This window comes from Chiloscyllium plagiosum, chromosome 31 (genome assembly GCF_004010195.1).
Source record: "Chiloscyllium plagiosum isolate BGI_BamShark_2017 chromosome 31, ASM401019v2, whole genome shotgun sequence".
In the NCBI taxonomy this organism is placed as follows: Eukaryota; Metazoa; Chordata; class Chondrichthyes; order Orectolobiformes; family Hemiscylliidae; genus Chiloscyllium; species Chiloscyllium plagiosum.
The window spans coordinates 26841767-26861740 of NC_057740.1; the positions used below are offsets into that span (position 1 = coordinate 26841767).

The 19974-nt window shown below is 37.7% G+C and overlaps 1 protein-coding gene across 3 annotated transcripts in view; it reads right to left on the reverse strand.

Moving 5' to 3' along the window:
• The window catches only part of LOC122565355 (protein strawberry notch homolog 2-like), a 162866-nt gene that overhangs the window by 12944 nt on the left and 129948 nt on the right, over positions 1-19974 (reverse strand). For all 3 annotated transcript variants that reach the window (XM_043721240.1, XM_043721239.1, XM_043721241.1), the window contains 11 exons: positions 18059-18265; positions 15819-15949; positions 14041-14172; positions 12007-12142; positions 10492-10604; positions 9270-9341; positions 7197-7305; positions 6867-6941; positions 5343-5486; positions 3010-3104; positions 913-1005 (listed from right to left, as the gene is read on the reverse strand). In XM_043721240.1, coding sequence (XP_043577175.1) covers positions 913-1005; positions 3010-3104; positions 5343-5486; positions 6867-6941; positions 7197-7305; positions 9270-9341; positions 10492-10604; positions 12007-12142; positions 14041-14172; positions 15819-15949; positions 18059-18265 — 1307 coding nt within the window. The remainder of the gene's footprint in view (positions 1-912; positions 1006-3009; positions 3105-5342; positions 5487-6866; positions 6942-7196; positions 7306-9269; positions 9342-10491; positions 10605-12006; positions 12143-14040; positions 14173-15818; positions 15950-18058; positions 18266-19974) is intronic.

The following is a 19974-nucleotide window of genomic DNA, read 5'->3' on the forward strand; positions in this document are numbered from 1 at the left end:
CTGCCCTATCACAATCAAAGACTTGCAGTAAGTTACATGTTTTTCCTTTATTATTTTGTGCCATGACAGTCAGGTCCAGGCCTCCAAATGGCTCAGACCCTTTGCTGCGATTAAATGCAGGAAGTATGCATGCTCTGAATGCTGCCACACATTGCTTGATAATGAAAATCAGCCATCGTATGGTCAAAGTGAAAACTTTGAAGATTTGCATTTTCTGCCCCTATCGTAGTGTTGTGTGAATTGTAAATATGATGTTTCGACTAACTTTAACTCTTTTTACTGTTGGAAAAATTATAGAAGTTTAAAGAAATTATTTGTGCTTAGCTTTTCATAAAAATAAATATTGCTCCCACCAAAACTCTGGAAAGTTCCTTTATCCACGAACAGCTCAGAGGAGGATCTCTCCCTCAGCTAGCCTGCTCTCGTGATATCGATAGTTTCCCAGAATAACTTCATTGCAAACAGTAAAAGGATCTGTAATTAAACCAGCCTGGAAAGCACCATTGAGCATTCTAACCTCAAGAAAACATCAAGTAAGTTGCAATCTTGAAAATCTAAAGAATGGTTCCCTTGGATCAGTGGCATCAGTGCTGTTCATGATGGATGTGAAGTCACCTATTACTGGAGTAATTCTTGCAACTGATGCTACTGAAGTGACCTAACAAAGAATAAGTCCAGACTAGAAGTTGTCCATGGTGCAGGCAAATTGAGATTTAAATCATATTTTACTGCAAATGTATTTGTTGAACTGGCAAGTATTCAGAATATAAAGTATTCAGGTTAAACTTTATTTACTGTACTCCATTTACATCACAGAAGAAACTACAATTCAACTCCAATAATTCATTTCTGAAATTATTCATCACAATTGCATGGCAAACAAGTAACAAATAACAAAACATTGATACTAACCCGGTGCGAAAGGTAGAAACCATCATTAGGTCCCGTTAAAGTGAGTGACTTCTGATAAGCCTCTTCCCAGGGCATGCCTCTGTCCACACTTATCTACAGAAGACAAAACAAATTGACAATTAATTACCAATATTTATATTCTTTATTTCCTTTACTACCATCCAACATCACATATCCTATTTCAGTATTTAGTTGCAGACTGCTTTCAAACTAATAGCAGTATGGTCTACAATCAATGCAAGGCAATCTTCTATCAAGATTGATTAGATGGTCTTTCCAGAAACACAATTCCTTGTTCCTATTATGTAGGTTAGCCGGGAACTATGAAAATTTATGTTATATTGGTTGCTACAAATGTAAAATACCACAGGTTCTGTAAGTCTGAAACTAAAGAAAGAGTTGCTGTAGCTATTCAACAGATTCGTCAATATCTAAAATAAAAGAGACACAATTAAGATCTCACCTTCTTGTCAATTCAAAAAAGCGAAAGTTATAAAATTTTGAATTAGTAACATATGTCCAAGTCAAATTGGTGTATAAATTGAAAGAGAACTAGGAATGGCAAGTCTTCCCTGTAAACCTTCTACATTTATTCTAGCAATGTAGCATCTAATTTTTTTCCTCAATGCACAGACAATTTGTTTAAATACCCTGCTCCTTTTGTGCACGCATGATGACTTAAAAAGACGGACTTGGGTTACCAAAAATAGCAAAATATTGTAGAGTTGCTTCCCCCATTGCTTGCGATGTAATTTATTCTTTCTTCAACATCCAATTGTTTAGGCTGTAAAACCTACAGCCCATCCAAGGATCCCCAGCTGATAACTTGAAACAGCACAGAACTTCCCCTCTTCTCTTTGCTGCTCTCACCATGCTTCACTCTTACGCTCTCTCTCTCTCCTCCCTTTCTTGTCACAAAGACCATGTAGTTATCAGGAGTTGGACATGGAGGAAGAGAAAGGCATATCAAAGATACAAGACAATAGATTGTTTAATCTAAAGGTTTCTTTAAGGCAAAAAGATAGATCAATAAAATAAAGAAATTTAGAGGAAGAATTGAAGAAATGGGATGAAAAGCCAAAAAAGTTAACTTCTGATGGTAAACACAGGAAGGATGCTGTCAGTGGCTGGGGAGTTTAGAACAAGGCATCACAGTTTAATGATACAGGTAGGCCATTTAGGATTAAGATGAGGAGAAATTTCTTCACCCACATAGTGTTGAACCTATTAAATTATCTGTCACAGAAAGTAGTTGAGATCAAAATATTGAAGTAGATATGGTTCTGAGGGTTAAAGGGATCAAAAGTTATGGGAAGAAAGCAGGAAAGAGGTACCAAGTTGGATGATCAGCATGACCACACTGAATGGCACAGCAAGCTCAGGTGGTGAAATTTTCAATGTTTCTACAATGCATTGAACAGTAATGTAGAATACTGTTCCTGGTTGGTGGAGATTGCAAATTTAGAAGTAGCTGCTCAAGAAGCTTCTGCAACGACACACATGCAGTTACAGCATGTCAATGGTGGAGCAATTAGATGGGTACCAATCAAGTGAACTGTTTTGACACCCTTGAGTACTGTTGAGTGTTGAGAGCTGTGTCTGTCAACATGAGTGGGGATCTTTCCGTCATGTGTATGACTTGTGCCTTCGGGATGGCAGAAACACATTTGGGAGTCAGGAAGTGAGCTCAGTGCACAACACTGAGCTTTTCTTGCAATTATGTGGCTGGTCCAGTTCATTTCCTGAGAGATGATCATGGATTGACCACTTGTGTGACGTGAACATCATTTACCAATTCAGGCAGGATATTCTACATGCAAAAGCTTGTTTCCTGATGAACTACAAATACTGAAGACTGCATCAGCAAACTGCTCCATTTCTAAACTTATAATGAAAGAAAGATCACTGATGAAGCAGTTAAAAATTAACTGGGCCCAAAATGCTGCTCCATACTTAAACATAATCATGACATCTAACTCAGAAGTTAAAGCGTCCAAAGGATGCTTTGTTTCTGCAATTCACTTCGATGAATTTGGAGGTAGGGGTATAGTGTCAGAAATAAAGACAGAGAAAGAGTGCTGCACAACAATAATTTACATTATAAAGAACGACTTGTCCATCCTGTGGATGTCCTGGTGTAAGGAAGATCTGCTGACTTTCCTCGTATATCTCTTCTACTCCTGGAGCTAGATCTGAAGAAACAGAAAAGAAACAATCAATAAAATTAATTGTATGCGATATACTGTATTAAATTTAAGAATGGAATAATAATCAACAAAGAGACCTCGAATGCAGGTTCATAGTTCCTTGAAAGAGGAATCCCAGGTAGACAGGATAGTGAAGACGACAGTTGGTATGCTTTCCTTTATTAGTCAGTGCATTGAACATAGGAGTTAGGAGGTCATGTTGGAGCTGTACAGGACAGTGGTTCGACCACTTTTGGAATACTTGTGCAATTCGGGTCTCCCTGCCACAGGAAGGATGTTGTGAAACTTGCAAAGGTTCAGAAAAGATTTACAAAGATGTTACCAGAGTTGAGCTATAGGGCTGGGGCTGTTCTCCCTGGAGCGTCGGAGGCTGAGGGGTGACCTTATAGAGGTTTATAAAATCATGAGCAGCATTGGTAGGGAAAATAGATATGGTCTTTTCCCCGAGGTGAGGGAGTCCAGAATGCAATGGCAGAGATTTAAGGTGAGAGGGAAAAGATTTAAAAAGGAATTAAAGGGCAATGTTTTCACAGAGGTGGTGAGAGTATGGAATGAGCTGCAAGAGGAAGTGGTGAAGGCTGGTACAATTACAGCATTTAAAAGGCATCTGGATGTGTATATGAATAGAAAGGGTTCAGAGGGTTATGGGCCGAATGCTGGCAAATGGGACTAGATTTATTTAGGATATCTGGTCCGCATGGACGAGTTGGACCAAAGGGTCAGTTTCCACACTGTACAACTCTATAACTAATACTTTAAACTCTAACTTTCCTATGTAAATACTTCAATTCTTCCATGAAGTACAATGGCAAAGATGAGACACAGGTTTAAAGCTTCGAAGTGTGGATAAAATCAGTGATGTGATTGCTTTGTCTGGCCACAACCTGATTTAGACTGACTAAAATTTGGCATAAGAATCCAAATCAATTAAATTGGTGAGCTACAGACGGCAACTGCATTGTTGCAATGCAGCTGACTGGTTGGTGCCTGACTAACTTTAGCTGTTGACCTACAGGCAGACACTTGGCAAGTGAGCAAGAGGAAAGGGATGATTCCAGACTAACAGCAGCAGCCTCTGACACTTTAGTGGAACATGCCTGCCCAACCTGGTGCTAGAAAAATGGAAGCAAAAATTGCAATTTTTTCCAGTGGCCTTCTGACTAGAGTATGTATCACCCAGCACAACTAGACAGAACTCAGGAATCAAATTCGGCCTACTTGTCCAGTTTCAATCACCAACATTAGGCTTATTTATTCAACCAACGCCTCATGCATGCACTCTGAACACTTAAAATCACTGGATTCCAAATCGGTGGCTGGCCCAGTTATAGAGAATGTGAGAGGTTGTCATTTGCAATTTGTCTTCCTACCTCAGAACTAAATCTTCTTATAACTGAAAACACATGCTAAATACTGCAGCATTGTCTCTTATATAATAGGTTTAGGGATGTCAACCTTCCTTCTCCCACTCCAGGTTAGTACTGTCACCAGCTTAAGACCTGTATCACTTTAACGCATGCTTGAAACAAAGGTAAGCTAAAGTCAACCAGTAAACAGGTGAAGATGCAGTACCTGCTGGCATTCCGACAAACCCATTCACTAAAACTTCAATTTAAAAGTATTCCTGCTATAGTTGCAGAATAATGTATTACATGTTACGTTGGTATAATAGTGTATTATTTCCTTTGTCCTGAATAATGGGAAATCCTTCAAATACAAATATTGACAATATACAAGGTGAACTTTGAGATAGAATTATTAATAATCGAAGTTATCTTTTGTTCATTTGCAGTTAATTATTTTCTTTATCCATTTGGCATGTATTGCTTATATTGAGAAGGTTCACTTTCTTGCTTATTTTAAAAAACTCTTAGAAGGTCTGTAACATTTTTGCTTTAGTGTGTTTTAATCATCTATGGCTCACATGCCATCTCCTCCACTGCACAACTAGAACATAAACTTTCCTGTTTATTTCAAAAAAAACCATAAGGCCTGTGAACCATTTTTGATTTAGTGGGTTCTAACCATTTGTGACTCTCATACCATCTCTTTGGCCACTAAACTAGGATATAAATCAGCAGCAGCAAATTCTGCATGAGCAATATTAATGTGAGAAAAACATCGACTGCACTTTTTTTTAAAAACATGTCAGAGTACTGTAGAGACAAAAGGTATGGGGAAAAATTGGAGAACCTTGGGTTTTTGCAAACTACTAGACCATACCTAGAATTCCCATGTCATATTTTCCATCTTTTTTGTCCTTCTCAATGAGATAATCAAATGTGTCTGTAAAATACTGAAAAAGTGCATTTTGTTTATGAACCTCGAGTCCAAGAATTCGATTCAGGAATTTTGTGATGCTGCAGTCTGAAACAGGAAAAAGAAAACAAAATTCATATTGAATCACTTCTGTTTTAGCTTTATCTTACTTTTTTTTGACAAGCAAGCCTCTTTAAATGAAGCAGCTCACATCAGCAATGCCACCTCTGCTGGATTTCCAGCAGCTTCTCACAATTGAGGTCTGATCTCTGGGATACAGATGTGGGCAAACTGGGAGAAAAAGTGCAACAGTAGAGATGGAATTGTGATGGGCAAACATGGAAATGAATCATCAGAAATTTACCAAAAGTTAAAACTTAATGTAACCAAAAGACTGCAGTAGAATGTCATCTGGTGATGGAAAAGTGGAGACATACTGACTGTGAAAGTTGCTAATGGCATCAACAATTTGTGATAGATTAAAAACTCCAGCATAGTTAGTAAACACAGGAAACATGCCATTCTTCAATTTAGTGTATAATTTGAGTATATGATAAACATCATTGCCTCCATGTATGGTCAAATTCCCAACTCTAGATTACAGTTGCTGCCTGAGAAGCTGATTGCTCCTAGAATGGACCATGTTTGCATTCTTGGATGTGACAGAGTCAGAGAATACAGCGGACCATTTATGAGTGCATTCAAAATTTCCTAATACCAAGCTTACTCTTGTAACCCAAAAACGCTCTCATAGGTTTATAGAAAGTCAAAGGACTCAGCCACAATAAAAGTAATAACAGTTGTCAACAGTGATTGAATGCCACGTGGTTAAATGTCCAAGAATACTTCCAATAAAGTGAAAAAATGAATTGCTAACTTATTCAAGGAATACAGAGATTGCTGGCTGGACCAGCAGGTTGTTTTGATATGGATGATTTCAAGCCTCCCAAGTGTCACTGGAGCTGCAGTCATCCAGGCAAGGGGCCATATTTCATCACTTTCCTGATTTGTACTTTGCAGGTGGTCGACAGGTTCTGAGGAGATAGGAGGAGAGTTACTTTTATAGGATTCCTAGCCTTTGACCTGCTCTTGGAGCCACTGTAGTTATATGGTTGGTCCAGTTCAGTTTTTGGGGTCATTGGTAATCCTCACAATGTTAATAATGGGGTATTCAATGATGGTAATGTCATTGAATGTCATGGGATGATGGGTCAGTTCTCTTTTGTTAGAGATTGCCATTTTCTGTGGTGTGAATGCTATATACCACTTTTCAGCCCAAATCTGGATATTGTCAAGATCTTGCTGTATTTAAACATGGGCTGCTTCAGTTTCTGAGGCATACTGAATGATGCTGAACACTGTCATATTCATCTCATTTGTTCAGTGTAGCCATTGTCTGTTATAGGGAATTGACTGTCAAAAGAATTTTTGATTACAAATCCTTAATACAAATTGATAATTTGGTTTAAACAAATACTAAATTCTCACCTTTTTCCACATTGATACATCCATAACGATTTTCTTTGCAAAATATCCCAACAGCCATCAGTCCCTGTCTCATGTCTACAATACAGATGCTTCTTGTTAGATTTTCCGACTGGTCATTACATTCTACAGAACACAGCTGCTATGGACAAGTAAAGATAATCTCTCTCCACTTTTATATGCAGAAATTATTCCAGATGTTCAGTTAATTTAAATTACCAAAATACTAATAGGAATGTTTCAAAATAATGCAATTAAGAGCAAAAAAACACTTAGTACTAACTTTAAACATGTTATTAGACACAAGACATTTTCTATTACCTAAATACTTACCTTCTATAAAACAACTGGGACCTCCAATGTAATCTTTTGGTGGTTGTACTTTGTTTTCAATTTGACCCAAGATGGTTTTAATTATCTTATCCAGTGCTTTAGTTCCATACTGTGAGAAAGGAAGAATTAAAATAAAATTCAAGTATCAACTGATCTCAAATACTAGTTAAGCATTTTAATTAAAATTGCAAATCATACAACAAATTGCTAACTACCTTTGGCATTTGAATAATATAAGCTAAAACAAAATTGCTACTTCATTCTGTACATTGTTCAGTTTTGTTAAAATTTCCTTAAACGCTTCCTTCATATCCTCCAGTTTTAAACCACAATGATCAGTTAAAAATAAGAACGAGTTTTAAAAAACGCAGTTTCCAATCTAAACGCTAGAAGGTGCATGAGAGCACTACATGAAGACTATTTCTGGTCTTCCCTGCTTGTGCAAAAAATGTTCTCTCAAGCTTTGGTAAATACATCCCCTAATAGTCTAAAAATAAAAATGGAGATTACTGCTGTGAACAGACCATTTACAGACTTATATTTTATAGCTCTGTGATACACAGTCCTATCAATTTTACATGAATATTTCAGGATTTAAAGTTTATTTTTGACATTTGAGCCTCCTTTATATCCTCGGATATCTTACGTCACAATCTATTCACCTCAGTCCTTTGCCAAAATAGTTACCAGCTACTTTCACAGATGAAAACAAGGAAGCTACACGACAGCTTACAATCAACAGGGTGAGATACCTGCTGGTGCTGTCCAACAGCAAGCTCACCAGTATGCGAAGTCAGTAATGAACAACCTTATTTGTATGGAGTACTGTGTAAAGGGCACTTCTGACTCTATTACTACTAATTATAAAAGCTAGAAATTCTGACTACTGTCTACCCTGAGGATAGAAGGCATAAAAGTGCAAAGAAAGATTTGCTAGGGAATCTTAAACCCAGCTGCACTTTTCATAATGAAATATGATTACAATCTTTTAAAAAGAATTAAAATAAAAATATTCCTTTTTGTCAGCGCACAAACCAATGTTTGGATGTAGAATCAGAGTCATTCAGCATATCAAGATGGGTTCCAACTGAGCCAACAGAACAATACCTCCTGGCAGAAGCAATCTCCTACACTGCTGTTATTTGCCTTGTAAGAGGTGGATGTGTGTTATGCCTCTTCAATGAAAATGGAAAACTCCTTAGTTTACCATGTTCTACAGTTAGGGAGAGAGGCTTGAGAAATTCTTTCAGGATTAAGCATCAGAAAACATATATCTAAAAGAAAATAATGGCCAGTGACTGACGTCCCTAAATTTTGTTCTCGATTTTTAATGTAATAGACATAGCGAAAGTGGCACTTTGTGCACACAAGAGAAAAAAATCGCTACTACTGCCTTCCTGACAGCATTGTGGGTGTACCTACACAAGACAGATGGCAGCAATTAGGAAGGTGGCTCACCACCACAAACACTGCCCTTTCCAGCAAGGCTTACATAGTCGTAAAGATATATAGCAAAGAAACAAACCCTTCGGTCCAACTTGTCCATGCTGACCAGATATCCTAAACTAATCTAGTTCCATTCTCCAGCATTTGGCCCGTATCCCTCTAAACCCTTCCTATTCATGTACAGATGGCTTTTAAATGTAATAATTATACCAGCCTCCATCACTACTTCTGGCAGCTCATTCCATACACGCAGCACTCTCTACGTGAAAAGAGTTGCCCCTTAGGTTCCTTTTAAATCTTTCCACTCTCATCCTAAACCTATACTCTCTCGTTCTGGATTCCCCCACCCCAGGGAAAAGATCTCATCTATTTACCCTATCCATGCCCATCATGACTTTATAAACCTCTATAAGGTCACCCCTCAGCCTCCAACGTTCCGGGAAAAACAGCCCCAGCCCATTCAGGCTCTCTCCATAGCTCTAACACTCCACTTACAACTCAGAAAATAATTTTTAAAAATGTTGCTCTGAACCATTTTCACAGTACACAATATATGTACTTTCATTTTTGATTGTTCGTTATTTGAGGCCTTGGTTAAGGAAGTAAATTGTAACAGAGAAATGTTACCTTGTTATCAAAGTTGTATTTGCTGAGGTCTCTGGATTCTGTTGCTCTTCGGTCACCATGAGTCAAAGCACCCTATGACAAGAATACATATCCAATTTTAAAACAGCACCTAGAAAGCTTTAACACAAATTTTCATGTTACACTATTTATTTAAAATGATTTGGAGGTGCCAGTGTTGTACTGGCATGTACAAAGTTAAAAATCACACAACACCAAGTTATAGTCTAACAGGTTCAGTCGGAAGCACTAGCCTTTGAAGCACCGGTGAAGGAGCAGTGCTCCGAATGCTAGTGCTTCCAAATAAACTTATTAAAAATGAAACTCCTTCAATGTCTGTTTGACCAAATTTGTAGGAATTTCACATTTCTACTTTGGCAATTCTACAACTTGACAGAAGAGTACAAATGTAGGATGGAAAACAGCTTTTGAATTTTGTGACCACAACTAGGACTATCTTGAGGTGAGTGGTTGCAAGATTTCATGGTGTGGTACTGAAGTATTTATATGAAAGGAGAGCCCAAGACTGATGACTGGTCTGCAATGAGTTAGTAGATCTCAGCCATTCCACTACAATTAGTCAAAAATTCCCAGATTGGGAATAATCAAGAAATAAAATCAATAAGCATTCCACATGAACTCTTCTGGAAAGTAAATTTATACTGAAATTCTTGGTCATTTGTAGAGGCAAGAACTATATCTAGCAAGAACACCAACGTCAGGAAAAAAATACTTGGGTTCAGGGAAAAGAAAAAGAATGCGCCACTTAAAAAGTCTCAAGTAATACATGGGCATCTTACATTTACAATGGAATAAATCCAGATTTCAAAAGTTATATACTAATGTTAATATAATGCAGTGTTAATTAAAAAAAGGGGACATGAATGTCAAACATAGCCAGTATGAATTACTAATACTGTGAGCTGAAAATGGTAGGACATTACAATAAAAAGGATTATTGGAGGAACCAATCACCACAACTGATGAGTTACTTTTATTAAGCCATCCAAACTCTGCAGATAACATCAGTGGCTCTGTTTTTATTTCTGGCTGGAGTATCACGTAATCACTTGTAGACTATTACTGAATATTTCTTTTATCTACAGTGTGTAAATAAGGTGGTAATAAAGATTCTTGACAGCTTGTCTAACATGGTGCGTGAATTATCTGTATAAATAAAATTAAAGCTTTTACATGCTGCATTTAGTAAGATGAATGAAATTACCAGACTTTCCAGACGCTTAGCAACAATGGAGGCAAAACGTCTTTCGCCTGCAAGTTCAGAAATGAGGAATATATATTCTGGAGCTGACACCTGGTTTGATCTATGAGTACGACCTGAAAGAGAACAAAAGACACCGAATAAAGGCAGGGCAAATGAAATTTTAACAATGGGCTAAATTACTAGACACAAAACCAAAACTGCATACAAGGACATCATACTGTGATAAATAACTTCCTTTTATTGACTGATGCCAATAAGTTAGTTTTTTGCAAGCAAGATTTACAAGGATGTTGCCAAGGTTGGAGGGTTTGAGATATAGGGAGCGGCTGAAGAGGCGGGGCTGTTCTCCCCAGAACACTGGAGGCTGGGAGGGTGACCTTATGGAGGTTTATAAAATCATGAGGGGCATGGATAGGATAATTAGAGAAGGTCTTTTCCCTGGGGTAGGGAAGTCCAGAACTAGAGGGCATATGTTTAGGGTTAGAGGGGAAAAATTTAAAAGGGACCTAAGGGGCAACATTTTCACACAGAGGGTAGTATGTGTATGGAAGGAGCTGCCAGAAGAAGTGGAAGAGGCTGGTTCAAATACAGGTGCACAATCCTTTATCTGAAATGCTCGGGATCAGCTGGTTTTAGGAATTCAGAATTTTTGAATAAGTGACAGTTTGATGGTGAAATTTTTTAAAATTTTACCGGAGGAGCACACTCACTGAATAAAACGTGGCTGTGAAACAGAACTGAGGCCTGCCAGTGTTGGGCCATGCCCGCCCCACATCATATCTGAGAGACATTCATTGAGTTGGCGTGGAGTTCGGTCAACTGTTTGTACATCAAACAATCTTGTTAATGAGATAAAAACTTTATATTAAAACCTTCGGACTTTGGAGCTTTTTGGATTTCGGATAAAGGGTTGTCTACCCGTACAACATTTAAAAGGCATCTGGATGGGCATACGATTAGGAAGGGTTTAGAGGAATATGGGCCAGGTGCTGGCAGATAGGACTAGATTAATTTAGGGTATCTGCTTGGCATGGACAAGTCAGACCGAATGGTCTGTTTCCGTGCTGTACATCTCTTTGACTCAATGTCAGCAGTCAACAGAACAAAACAGAGATTTGAAAAATTGTGCTGAGATTAAAAAAAGTAGAAGCTGTTTATTGTTTGACATCAGAAAGTAAGAACAAATATTATCTCTGACCTACCAAAGTGGATTAAAACTTTCCTGTGTTCAATTAAGTAGTAAAAATTAAATAAACACTGATTACAATATTACAACTATAATTGGTAAACAGTAGCCCTTCAACATAAGGTAACCATGAGTGTACAACAGATCTTTTCACCTCAGACATTCTATTGCCTACAGAAGTAAGTTCTATACCTGTTACAGGCATTTGATGTCTAGATTATGATCTTTTGCTCAGCTATAAAATTACACTGGTATTATGCATACAAACAACTTTCAAGTACTCTGTACTTACTCTTGCTATTAATCATCAAATACTATCTGGCACTTACCAAATTGTTGAACTGCGCGATCTGCACTCCAAGGCAATTCTAGGGTCATGTGCACTCTTCTTCGTTGGTTTTTTATTCTTTTATCAGCCTGCAGTGAAATTCCCGAACTGGCTGCTTCAGAGATAATAGCTACAAACTTGACAAATCAGAGTGTTCATTTTAATTTTAGAAGATGCATCATCTATTAAAAATGCTTATTTTTGTGAATCAGGTATAACACATATATTACAAGAACTTAATTTTTAAACCTTAGCACAATGTAATAGTGGATGGCAGGACATGGGCTCATTCTCATGGCCCAGTAAATGACAAGTTGGCAATACAAAGTCCAAAGGAGAGGTGTTTCCCTGCAGAGAGGTGGGATAATAGTAGGGTGAGGTACATTGACTTATCTTAGATATCTCAGAGGCCTGCCTCCTAAGTCACAGGACAGTCTAACAGTCAGAGGCTGTGGGAGGTTGGGGGATGAGACTCAGGCCTTCAACCTCTCGATGTAAAGGCAGCAGCTGGTAGCAGGCTATGAGGAAGTCTGCTTTGCAGAGCAAGCTAAATTTGTGCATAGTAGGATTTCTACCATTCTACAAGAAGTCCTATCATCTTTTGGAGTTAAAGTTGACTGGCAGCCTTGGCAGACCAAACAGTGCTAAAGCCCAGTGGTGGACGCTGCCAGGACTGCAGACATGACTAAGGCAGCAGCCCAAAGGAATCATGGACCCAGATAAGTAAGGTGTACTAGATGGGGTGGATTTAAGAACTATAGAAAACAAAACAAGAATGCAACAAAAACTAGAAACAGGATAAGTAATAATGGTAAAAAGTCAACACTTAACAATTCATTTAAATGCACACAGCATCTGTAATAAGATAGATGAGTTGATGGCAAAAATACAAAATGACGGGATAGCTATTATGGATACATGGTTGCAGTGTGGCCAGGATGGGGATCACAACACTGAAGGGAATTCGATGATATGGAATAATAGGTGAAAAGGTGGGAGATAGCATTCTTTACAAAGGATGGCACTAGTGTGATAGTGAATACTGATGAATTGAATTAGATTGTCATACGGAATCAGTCTGGGGAGAAATATAGAACTGCAAGGGAAAAGAGGGAAATGTGATAGTTGTTTGTAAGCCTTTAAGGAGTTGCTTCACAATAAGATAAATTATAAATCAGGAAATAGTGAAAAAGGGCATTACAATTATAATGGGTGATTTTAATCTACATGTTGACTGGACAAATTAGGTGGGCAAGTGTAACATGGAAGACAATTTCTAGATTGCATCAGGGATCATTTCTTAGAGCAACACATTGCACAACCTACCCAGGAACAGGTTATTTTAGGTCTAGTAATATGTAATGAGGTAGGATTAATAAGAGATTTAGGATCTATTAACAGGTAGCGATCACAACATGGTGGAATTTTAAATTTAGTTTAAGGGAGAGCTACTCGGATATTCATTCATTCATGGACATCAATTAAATAAGGGCAATTACAGAGGTATGAAGAGAGAGTTGCTGCAAGTTAGCAGAATGATTGTTGAATGGGGTGCAGGCTCGAGAGGCCTCCTGCTCCTAAGTTATTAGAGAATGTGACAAAGGGAGGGGAATGGGTTTTAAAATTCGAGCTGAAAAGGAGAAGGTATACAATCTTCTGGGGGTGATGCCCCAATATGCAATTCACACCCTTCGAAAATAGAACCCCATGACTTCCTGTCACACCCAGCATTTCACGCCCACTGAAAACAATGCAATGAAGAAGCTCTAGAGAAAGTCAAAAAATATCCTCTACATAATGTGTGTCAAAGGTTCTTACATTTTGTCTCCACCCTTCACACATCTGTGTGGCCTAATGGAATGGCACAGCTTTTTACTAAAGTTGCAAAAATCTACTCTCACTAAAATTAGCGGAGGAAAATATGGTATTCCTGAATTATCAAGGTTGGGAGATGAATACTTCAGCGTGTTGCTCTATTTCGAAAACAAATTAATGCCTACCATATGTGATCATACATAATGAGAAAGATATTTACCTTATCCCCATTCATGAACCGCTCCTTTTCCTTTAAATTCACATGGTCGATGGACAAATTTTGTTCTGCTCTTGACTCATAACAAACTGAGCCATCTGGTTTGCGAACAACACGTCCCTTTCTTCCAGTCATCTATTAAAAATCAATAAATACAGAAATCAACGTTCATTATGACATTACAAAGACCAACAAGTTTAAAAAAAAATTGTGCTCAGTAGGATGAAGAAAATCTATTACAACCAGAAAGTTTTTTCCAAACTTTACACCTAATATCAGCACTGAGGTTTCATCTTTTCTACACCAACAATGTGGTTAACCCTTAATTATGAACAGAACTCCCTGCCACAATTATGACATATTTAAATTTTGGATTTCAATCATTCTTAATGTTTCCCAAAGTGAGACTGGTCTGAACTTGGTCTGAATTATAGATGGTTTGATTGTGAACTCACTCTGCCTCAGAACTGGGTTGACACCAACAATAACCATGAGTTTCCTTAACAACAAATAATTATTTATCCCATCTGTAGAAGATGGACTAAAATCAAAGTCCTAGTAATAAACGTTCACTGCACAAATTCCCTACAACATAAATGAGTAAGCATCAGTAGATCTCTTAAGAATTTAAATTCTGCTATTACATATTTGTGATGCTATGATTATCTTCTGTTGTTCACATACTTATCTTCAGCATAAACAATGAAATACTACATTTGTAGTATTTTTATGAGTACACAGTTGAGTAACATCCCAAGTTCCTGCTTACCATGTGACATTAGCTGTCAAGCAACTAGTAGGATGATCAGATCTTAGAATACAACCTCAACTTACAAGGAAATCCCAAAATTTTAACTACTGAGGTCGTCAATTAGAGCATATTTCAAATTGTTTGCATATTTGCGAACCACACGAATAAAATTACAACTTTCAAATTCACTAATGTTCTTACAATCAATTCTTGGACCAGTTAAAGGTGTAGCAGGTTATTTCATGACTTTGATGTTCGCTAAGAATTTCCAAAAAAAGTCAAATTTACTTTGACGACAAGTCCCCAGGCAGGAAGTCCTTAGCATGCCAGAATTTCCAAAGGAACCCCAAGTATGTTAAGAAGTTATGACACATTTTATCATTGCACTCAACTACTAAGTTAATTTTATGGGTGCTTACAAAGACACTTGCATGTATATCATTTTCAACATGTCCGCTATATTAAATCCTTCATTGACTTCAGACAAACTTTAAGTGTCTCAGCCAATTAAGGCAATGGGTAGCAGTGTCACACAGTTGGGGCAGTCAGTCTTGATACTCTTGGGTTATGAAAATCAAAATCATTCAAGGTTCCCATGCCCAATTGTTGGCTAATGAAGTCTGTTGCTTATGCATCAATGATGAATACTGGATTAGTGATCAAGTATGTCATACTCTAATCTTAATCAAGAAACAGAAAACTACTGCTAAAAAGGCATGAAAATAAAACTGCAGTTAAATCTCCCACTGTTTCTTGCCTCTCCTGGAAACATAGTAAGTATCAGTATCCATTTTATGAGCGGTAAAGCTAAATAGCAAACAATGGCAAGCTATTTTGCCAGGAACAACAAAGCCTACATGCATGCACATTTTAATAGGAGTTACTGGACAGCAGTCAGGAGGGGGAATCTTAAAATAATCTCTCTCTTTAGCCCAAAGTCAAGTAGAGCACTACAATATTCCAATTGGTAACTAATGCCAGTGACCATTTGCTCATAAGAAAAGCAGTTTGCAAATTCTTGGAAAATTACCTCAGCGACTTGCTCAGGACCACCGAACAAGTCAATCAGTTCATCCAGTGTATTCAGAGGTAGTTCTTTTCCTAGTAGTTCAACCTTTACTAACAGATCCCATTTCATTTTCTCTACATAATCTAGTGTTGCTGCAAGCAGAAAATAATTTAAGTTAATCAAAACGTTGAAGGTCACTAACGGTTTTTGTTCATCAACATCTATAGGACATCAATGTGTATACAACCAATTTGCATTATTCAGTTCAAAAGGGAGCATTCAGAATACTGTCTTATATTTAAATAGGCAAAAGATTAAGAAAAATTTGGAAAAATAACCAGGCTACTCTTTGCACTGAACAGAAATATTCATGCAAATGGGGAGAAAATTGAATAGTAGGTGAAAACAAGTACACATTTTTCAGGGCTGTATCGAGGACCAGTGCTTGAAATTTGTGTCTCACTGGAGTAACACCAGGTCTACTTCTTTTAGGATTACTCAGTTTACATGCATCCTTAAAGAGAATGCCAGTTACATTTTTGTTCAGATTTACCTTAGTGTGGTGCCAGAAGTGTATTCCGCTTTTCCCTTTAGCAGTACGGTGGGTCGCTGCTGGCTGCACCTTTCCCATAAACAGTCTAGGTGCTACTGCCAGCCTGGAAAGGGCTGAAATTGCAAGGTTTCAAAAGGCAAGCTGCCTCCAGAATAGCAACAAGCTCACTTCAATTTTTAACATGCACCCTAGGAACAAATTAAGGGTGATCTTTGGGCCAGTCTCATTTTCAGCAAAAATGAGACTACAAATTAATCCAGCTGGGGAACAAAATACATCACACTGGTGTATAATGTAAAATAACCTGATCTGTATTATAAATGGACAGCAATCAAATTCCATAAGAATCTTCCCACTGAAGATTCCATCAGCATTAATTACAAAATCAACAATCTGTTACCTGAGCCAAGTAGCATTGCTTGTGACCAGCTAATGCAGCGTAATGTTAGAAACATTAATATGGAAGTAACAAAAGATATACACTAACAATTAACGATTAATACTGTAAAATGCTTTTATCTTCTTTTCACAGTTATATCTTGAATTTTACCTTTTCCAATTATGAGAGGAACAGTAAAAGTCCAGCCTGTCCAGTGTACACTTGTGATACAACCAGTCACAGTTTGTCACATAGACTGAAACCAGTTTTCACAACAGACACATGCAGTGCATAGCGGGGAGTGTAACTAGTGTCAGCAATGTCACTTGCTTACTGAAACACAAATGGCCCAATATGGCAAGCAAGACCTTGGATACTAATCCACAGAACAGCAGAAACGTGGCCCAACAATGCTCTGGGATTGAGTTGTGGCTTTGTACCTAAATATGGCGTGTAATTTATCTTTTAACAAGTGTAAATTCTTTCAGAAGAGAACTTTTCTAGCAGATTCCTGCGGCTGGTGATCCTGCCATTAAATTCTGGACTCTTGAGAGTAAATAGTGCTCAAAATGTACTCTAGAATGTTTGAATTGGGTGACCAACCCCCATGACTAGGTTCATTAATTAGTTCTAAGGCTCAATTACATAATTTAATTGACAAAGAAGTTAAAGCTTATACTGTTTGGACAGAAAATTAGAGTTAAAAATAAAATCACATCAGCCATGATCTCATCGAATGGCAGAGCAAGGTTGAAGGGCTGACTGGCCTACTTCTGTGACTAATTCATACACTCATTGCACTCTACAAGCTTTGGTGAGACTCAGGACTGGAAATCATGGTTGGGTGCATTCCATATTTCTGGTACTATAGCTCTTTGGTACAAAACATTCTTGTTTCCTCCAATCCTCCTTGACCTCACTAATCATTCTTGAAGTGGGATCATTTTATTAGAAAGAGGATTTGTGTTCCAATAAAGATTCTGCCAATTAATTTGCCGGTGAATGTGTGGTTAGATCACAGTGTTAATGTTATTACTTCTTTAAAGCCATTGAATTCAGAATGCCCTAAATTATTTTTAAGGTTTGTTCTCGCTCAGGTCCTGGGGATTATATCTCATTCGAGAACGTAGAATGATGTACTTGCAGCACTGATCAATTACAATGAAATGTTCAAACTACAAGTAATGGTCAGGTGTGACTCTCCCTTCCTTCGTCCAGTGACAGCATCACCCTTGAACGTTTGATTTTATTGGCACAAGCAAAACAAAGTCATAAATCCATGGTGCATTAATGAGCTTCAACAACTTGTGACAATATATTAACTGATACCTTTCTCTGTCGATCGAAAATCATTTGGAGTATCCAAAGCAATGAGATCATTCTCTTCAGATATCTCCATGGCAGATGAAGGTGACGAGTTCGGGTCACTGTCAGTATCAACGTCCGAATCACAGCTACTGTCATCACTGCTTTTCAACAAACATACATATTCTGGTATAGTTTTCAAGTGTTTTACATTGCGAACGTGTGGTTTTCCTGCAGTAGAGGAAATAATAATGGCATAAAAAGTTACTTTAAACAATACAATAATACCTAAAAAGAGCAAGAAGATGAATTTATCACACTGAAAGTAACCTCTTTCAAACTTTCATTGACCAAGTTGCCTTCACATGTATACAATCTTTTCTACTCTGAAAAGAATTGTGAAGCATGATACATTTATAACATTTCTAACTAAAGAAATTCTACTTTCACCATTATAGCTTAAAGTAGGAATCTGTGAAAGCCAATAGTAATGTGCGAAAATAGTAGTGAACAATGAACAAAATAAACTGTCCTCTGTAGAAAATAGGGTTTTATTTCACATCCTCCTTTCCTAGCTATGACCCAATGAAAACTGTTCAGTTTTGCAGCTACCTGAATGCAAATAACTTTTGTGCTCAGCTTACAGAACTGAAAAATGATGTCTTGGTTGAATTGCCCATTTCTATTTGGCAAACAGCTACTCAACTACAGCAGGTGTTCAAAGGAGTGTTAATACAGCAAACGCGAAAATACTTGCTGTAGCTTCATTGCGATACACATTTTGCAGTGTTGAATTTCCAGAATGAAAATAATGGTGTCAGCTGTGAACATAATATTCAGGGTTCTATCAAATATTTTTCAGCTGAGCGCTTTGTATTACTTTAGTGGGTAAGCTACGCATAATGACACAACCAGAAATTCTGGAGAAACTCAGGTCTGACTGCATCTGTGGAGAGCAAGCAGAGTTAATGTTGAGTCCAGTGAACATTCTGCAGAATCTTTTTAGTAATGTCTATTATTGCTACATCAGATCTCCACTATTTTATACAGCTGCAAAATCAACAAAGCAGCTTTTCTGCCTGCAGCAAACACCCACATCCCAATACAGAAATATGTATGACAAAGTACACATTAGTACATCTTTGAAACTTCAAAAGTAAAAATTAGTAAGATGAGTCATTTCATATATACATACTTAGATCCCATTGGTTTTTAACAACAAACTGAAATGAGCTTTTTTAAGTCTGTTAATTAATGTTCCTGTACATTGATGTCCATTAATGTGGTGTACTGGCTTTATCACAGTATGTAGATACTTGTGTTCATATTTCGAAAACTGCTGGAAAGATCAAACAGAATATTGACTGCTTTCTCTTTCAAATGTTAAATGCCAATTTCTTATTTTATAAACTCAGGCGTACATTTTGTTAGTGTACCCTCAAGTTTCTAAGATTGCAGATAATTCAAAGAGCAAAGTTAATCAACTTGTACATCAGCCTTTCATACTGCTTAAACGGCAAGAGTAATTTAATCTCCAGTCAGGCCTGTCCATTTCATGTACCTGTCCATTTTTGTACCTGTCAGGCAGGGAGGAAAGGGTCGTGTGAGGGAGCCATGGTTTAATAAGGAATTGGAATCCCTTGTTAAATGGAAGAGGGCGGCCTATGTAAAGATGAGGCGTGAAGGTTCAATTGGGGCAATTGAGAGTTATAAGGTAGCCAGGAAGGACCTGAAGAGAGAGCTAAGAGCAGCAAGGAGGGGACATGAAAGGTCCTTAGTTGGTAGGATTAGGGAAAACCCTAAGGCTTTCTATAGGTATGTCAGGAATAAAAGAATGACTAGGGTAGGAATAGGTCCAGTCAAGGATAGTAGTGGGAAGTTGCGTGTGGAGGCTGAAGAGATTGGGGAGACACTGAATGAATACCTTTCGTCAGTATTCA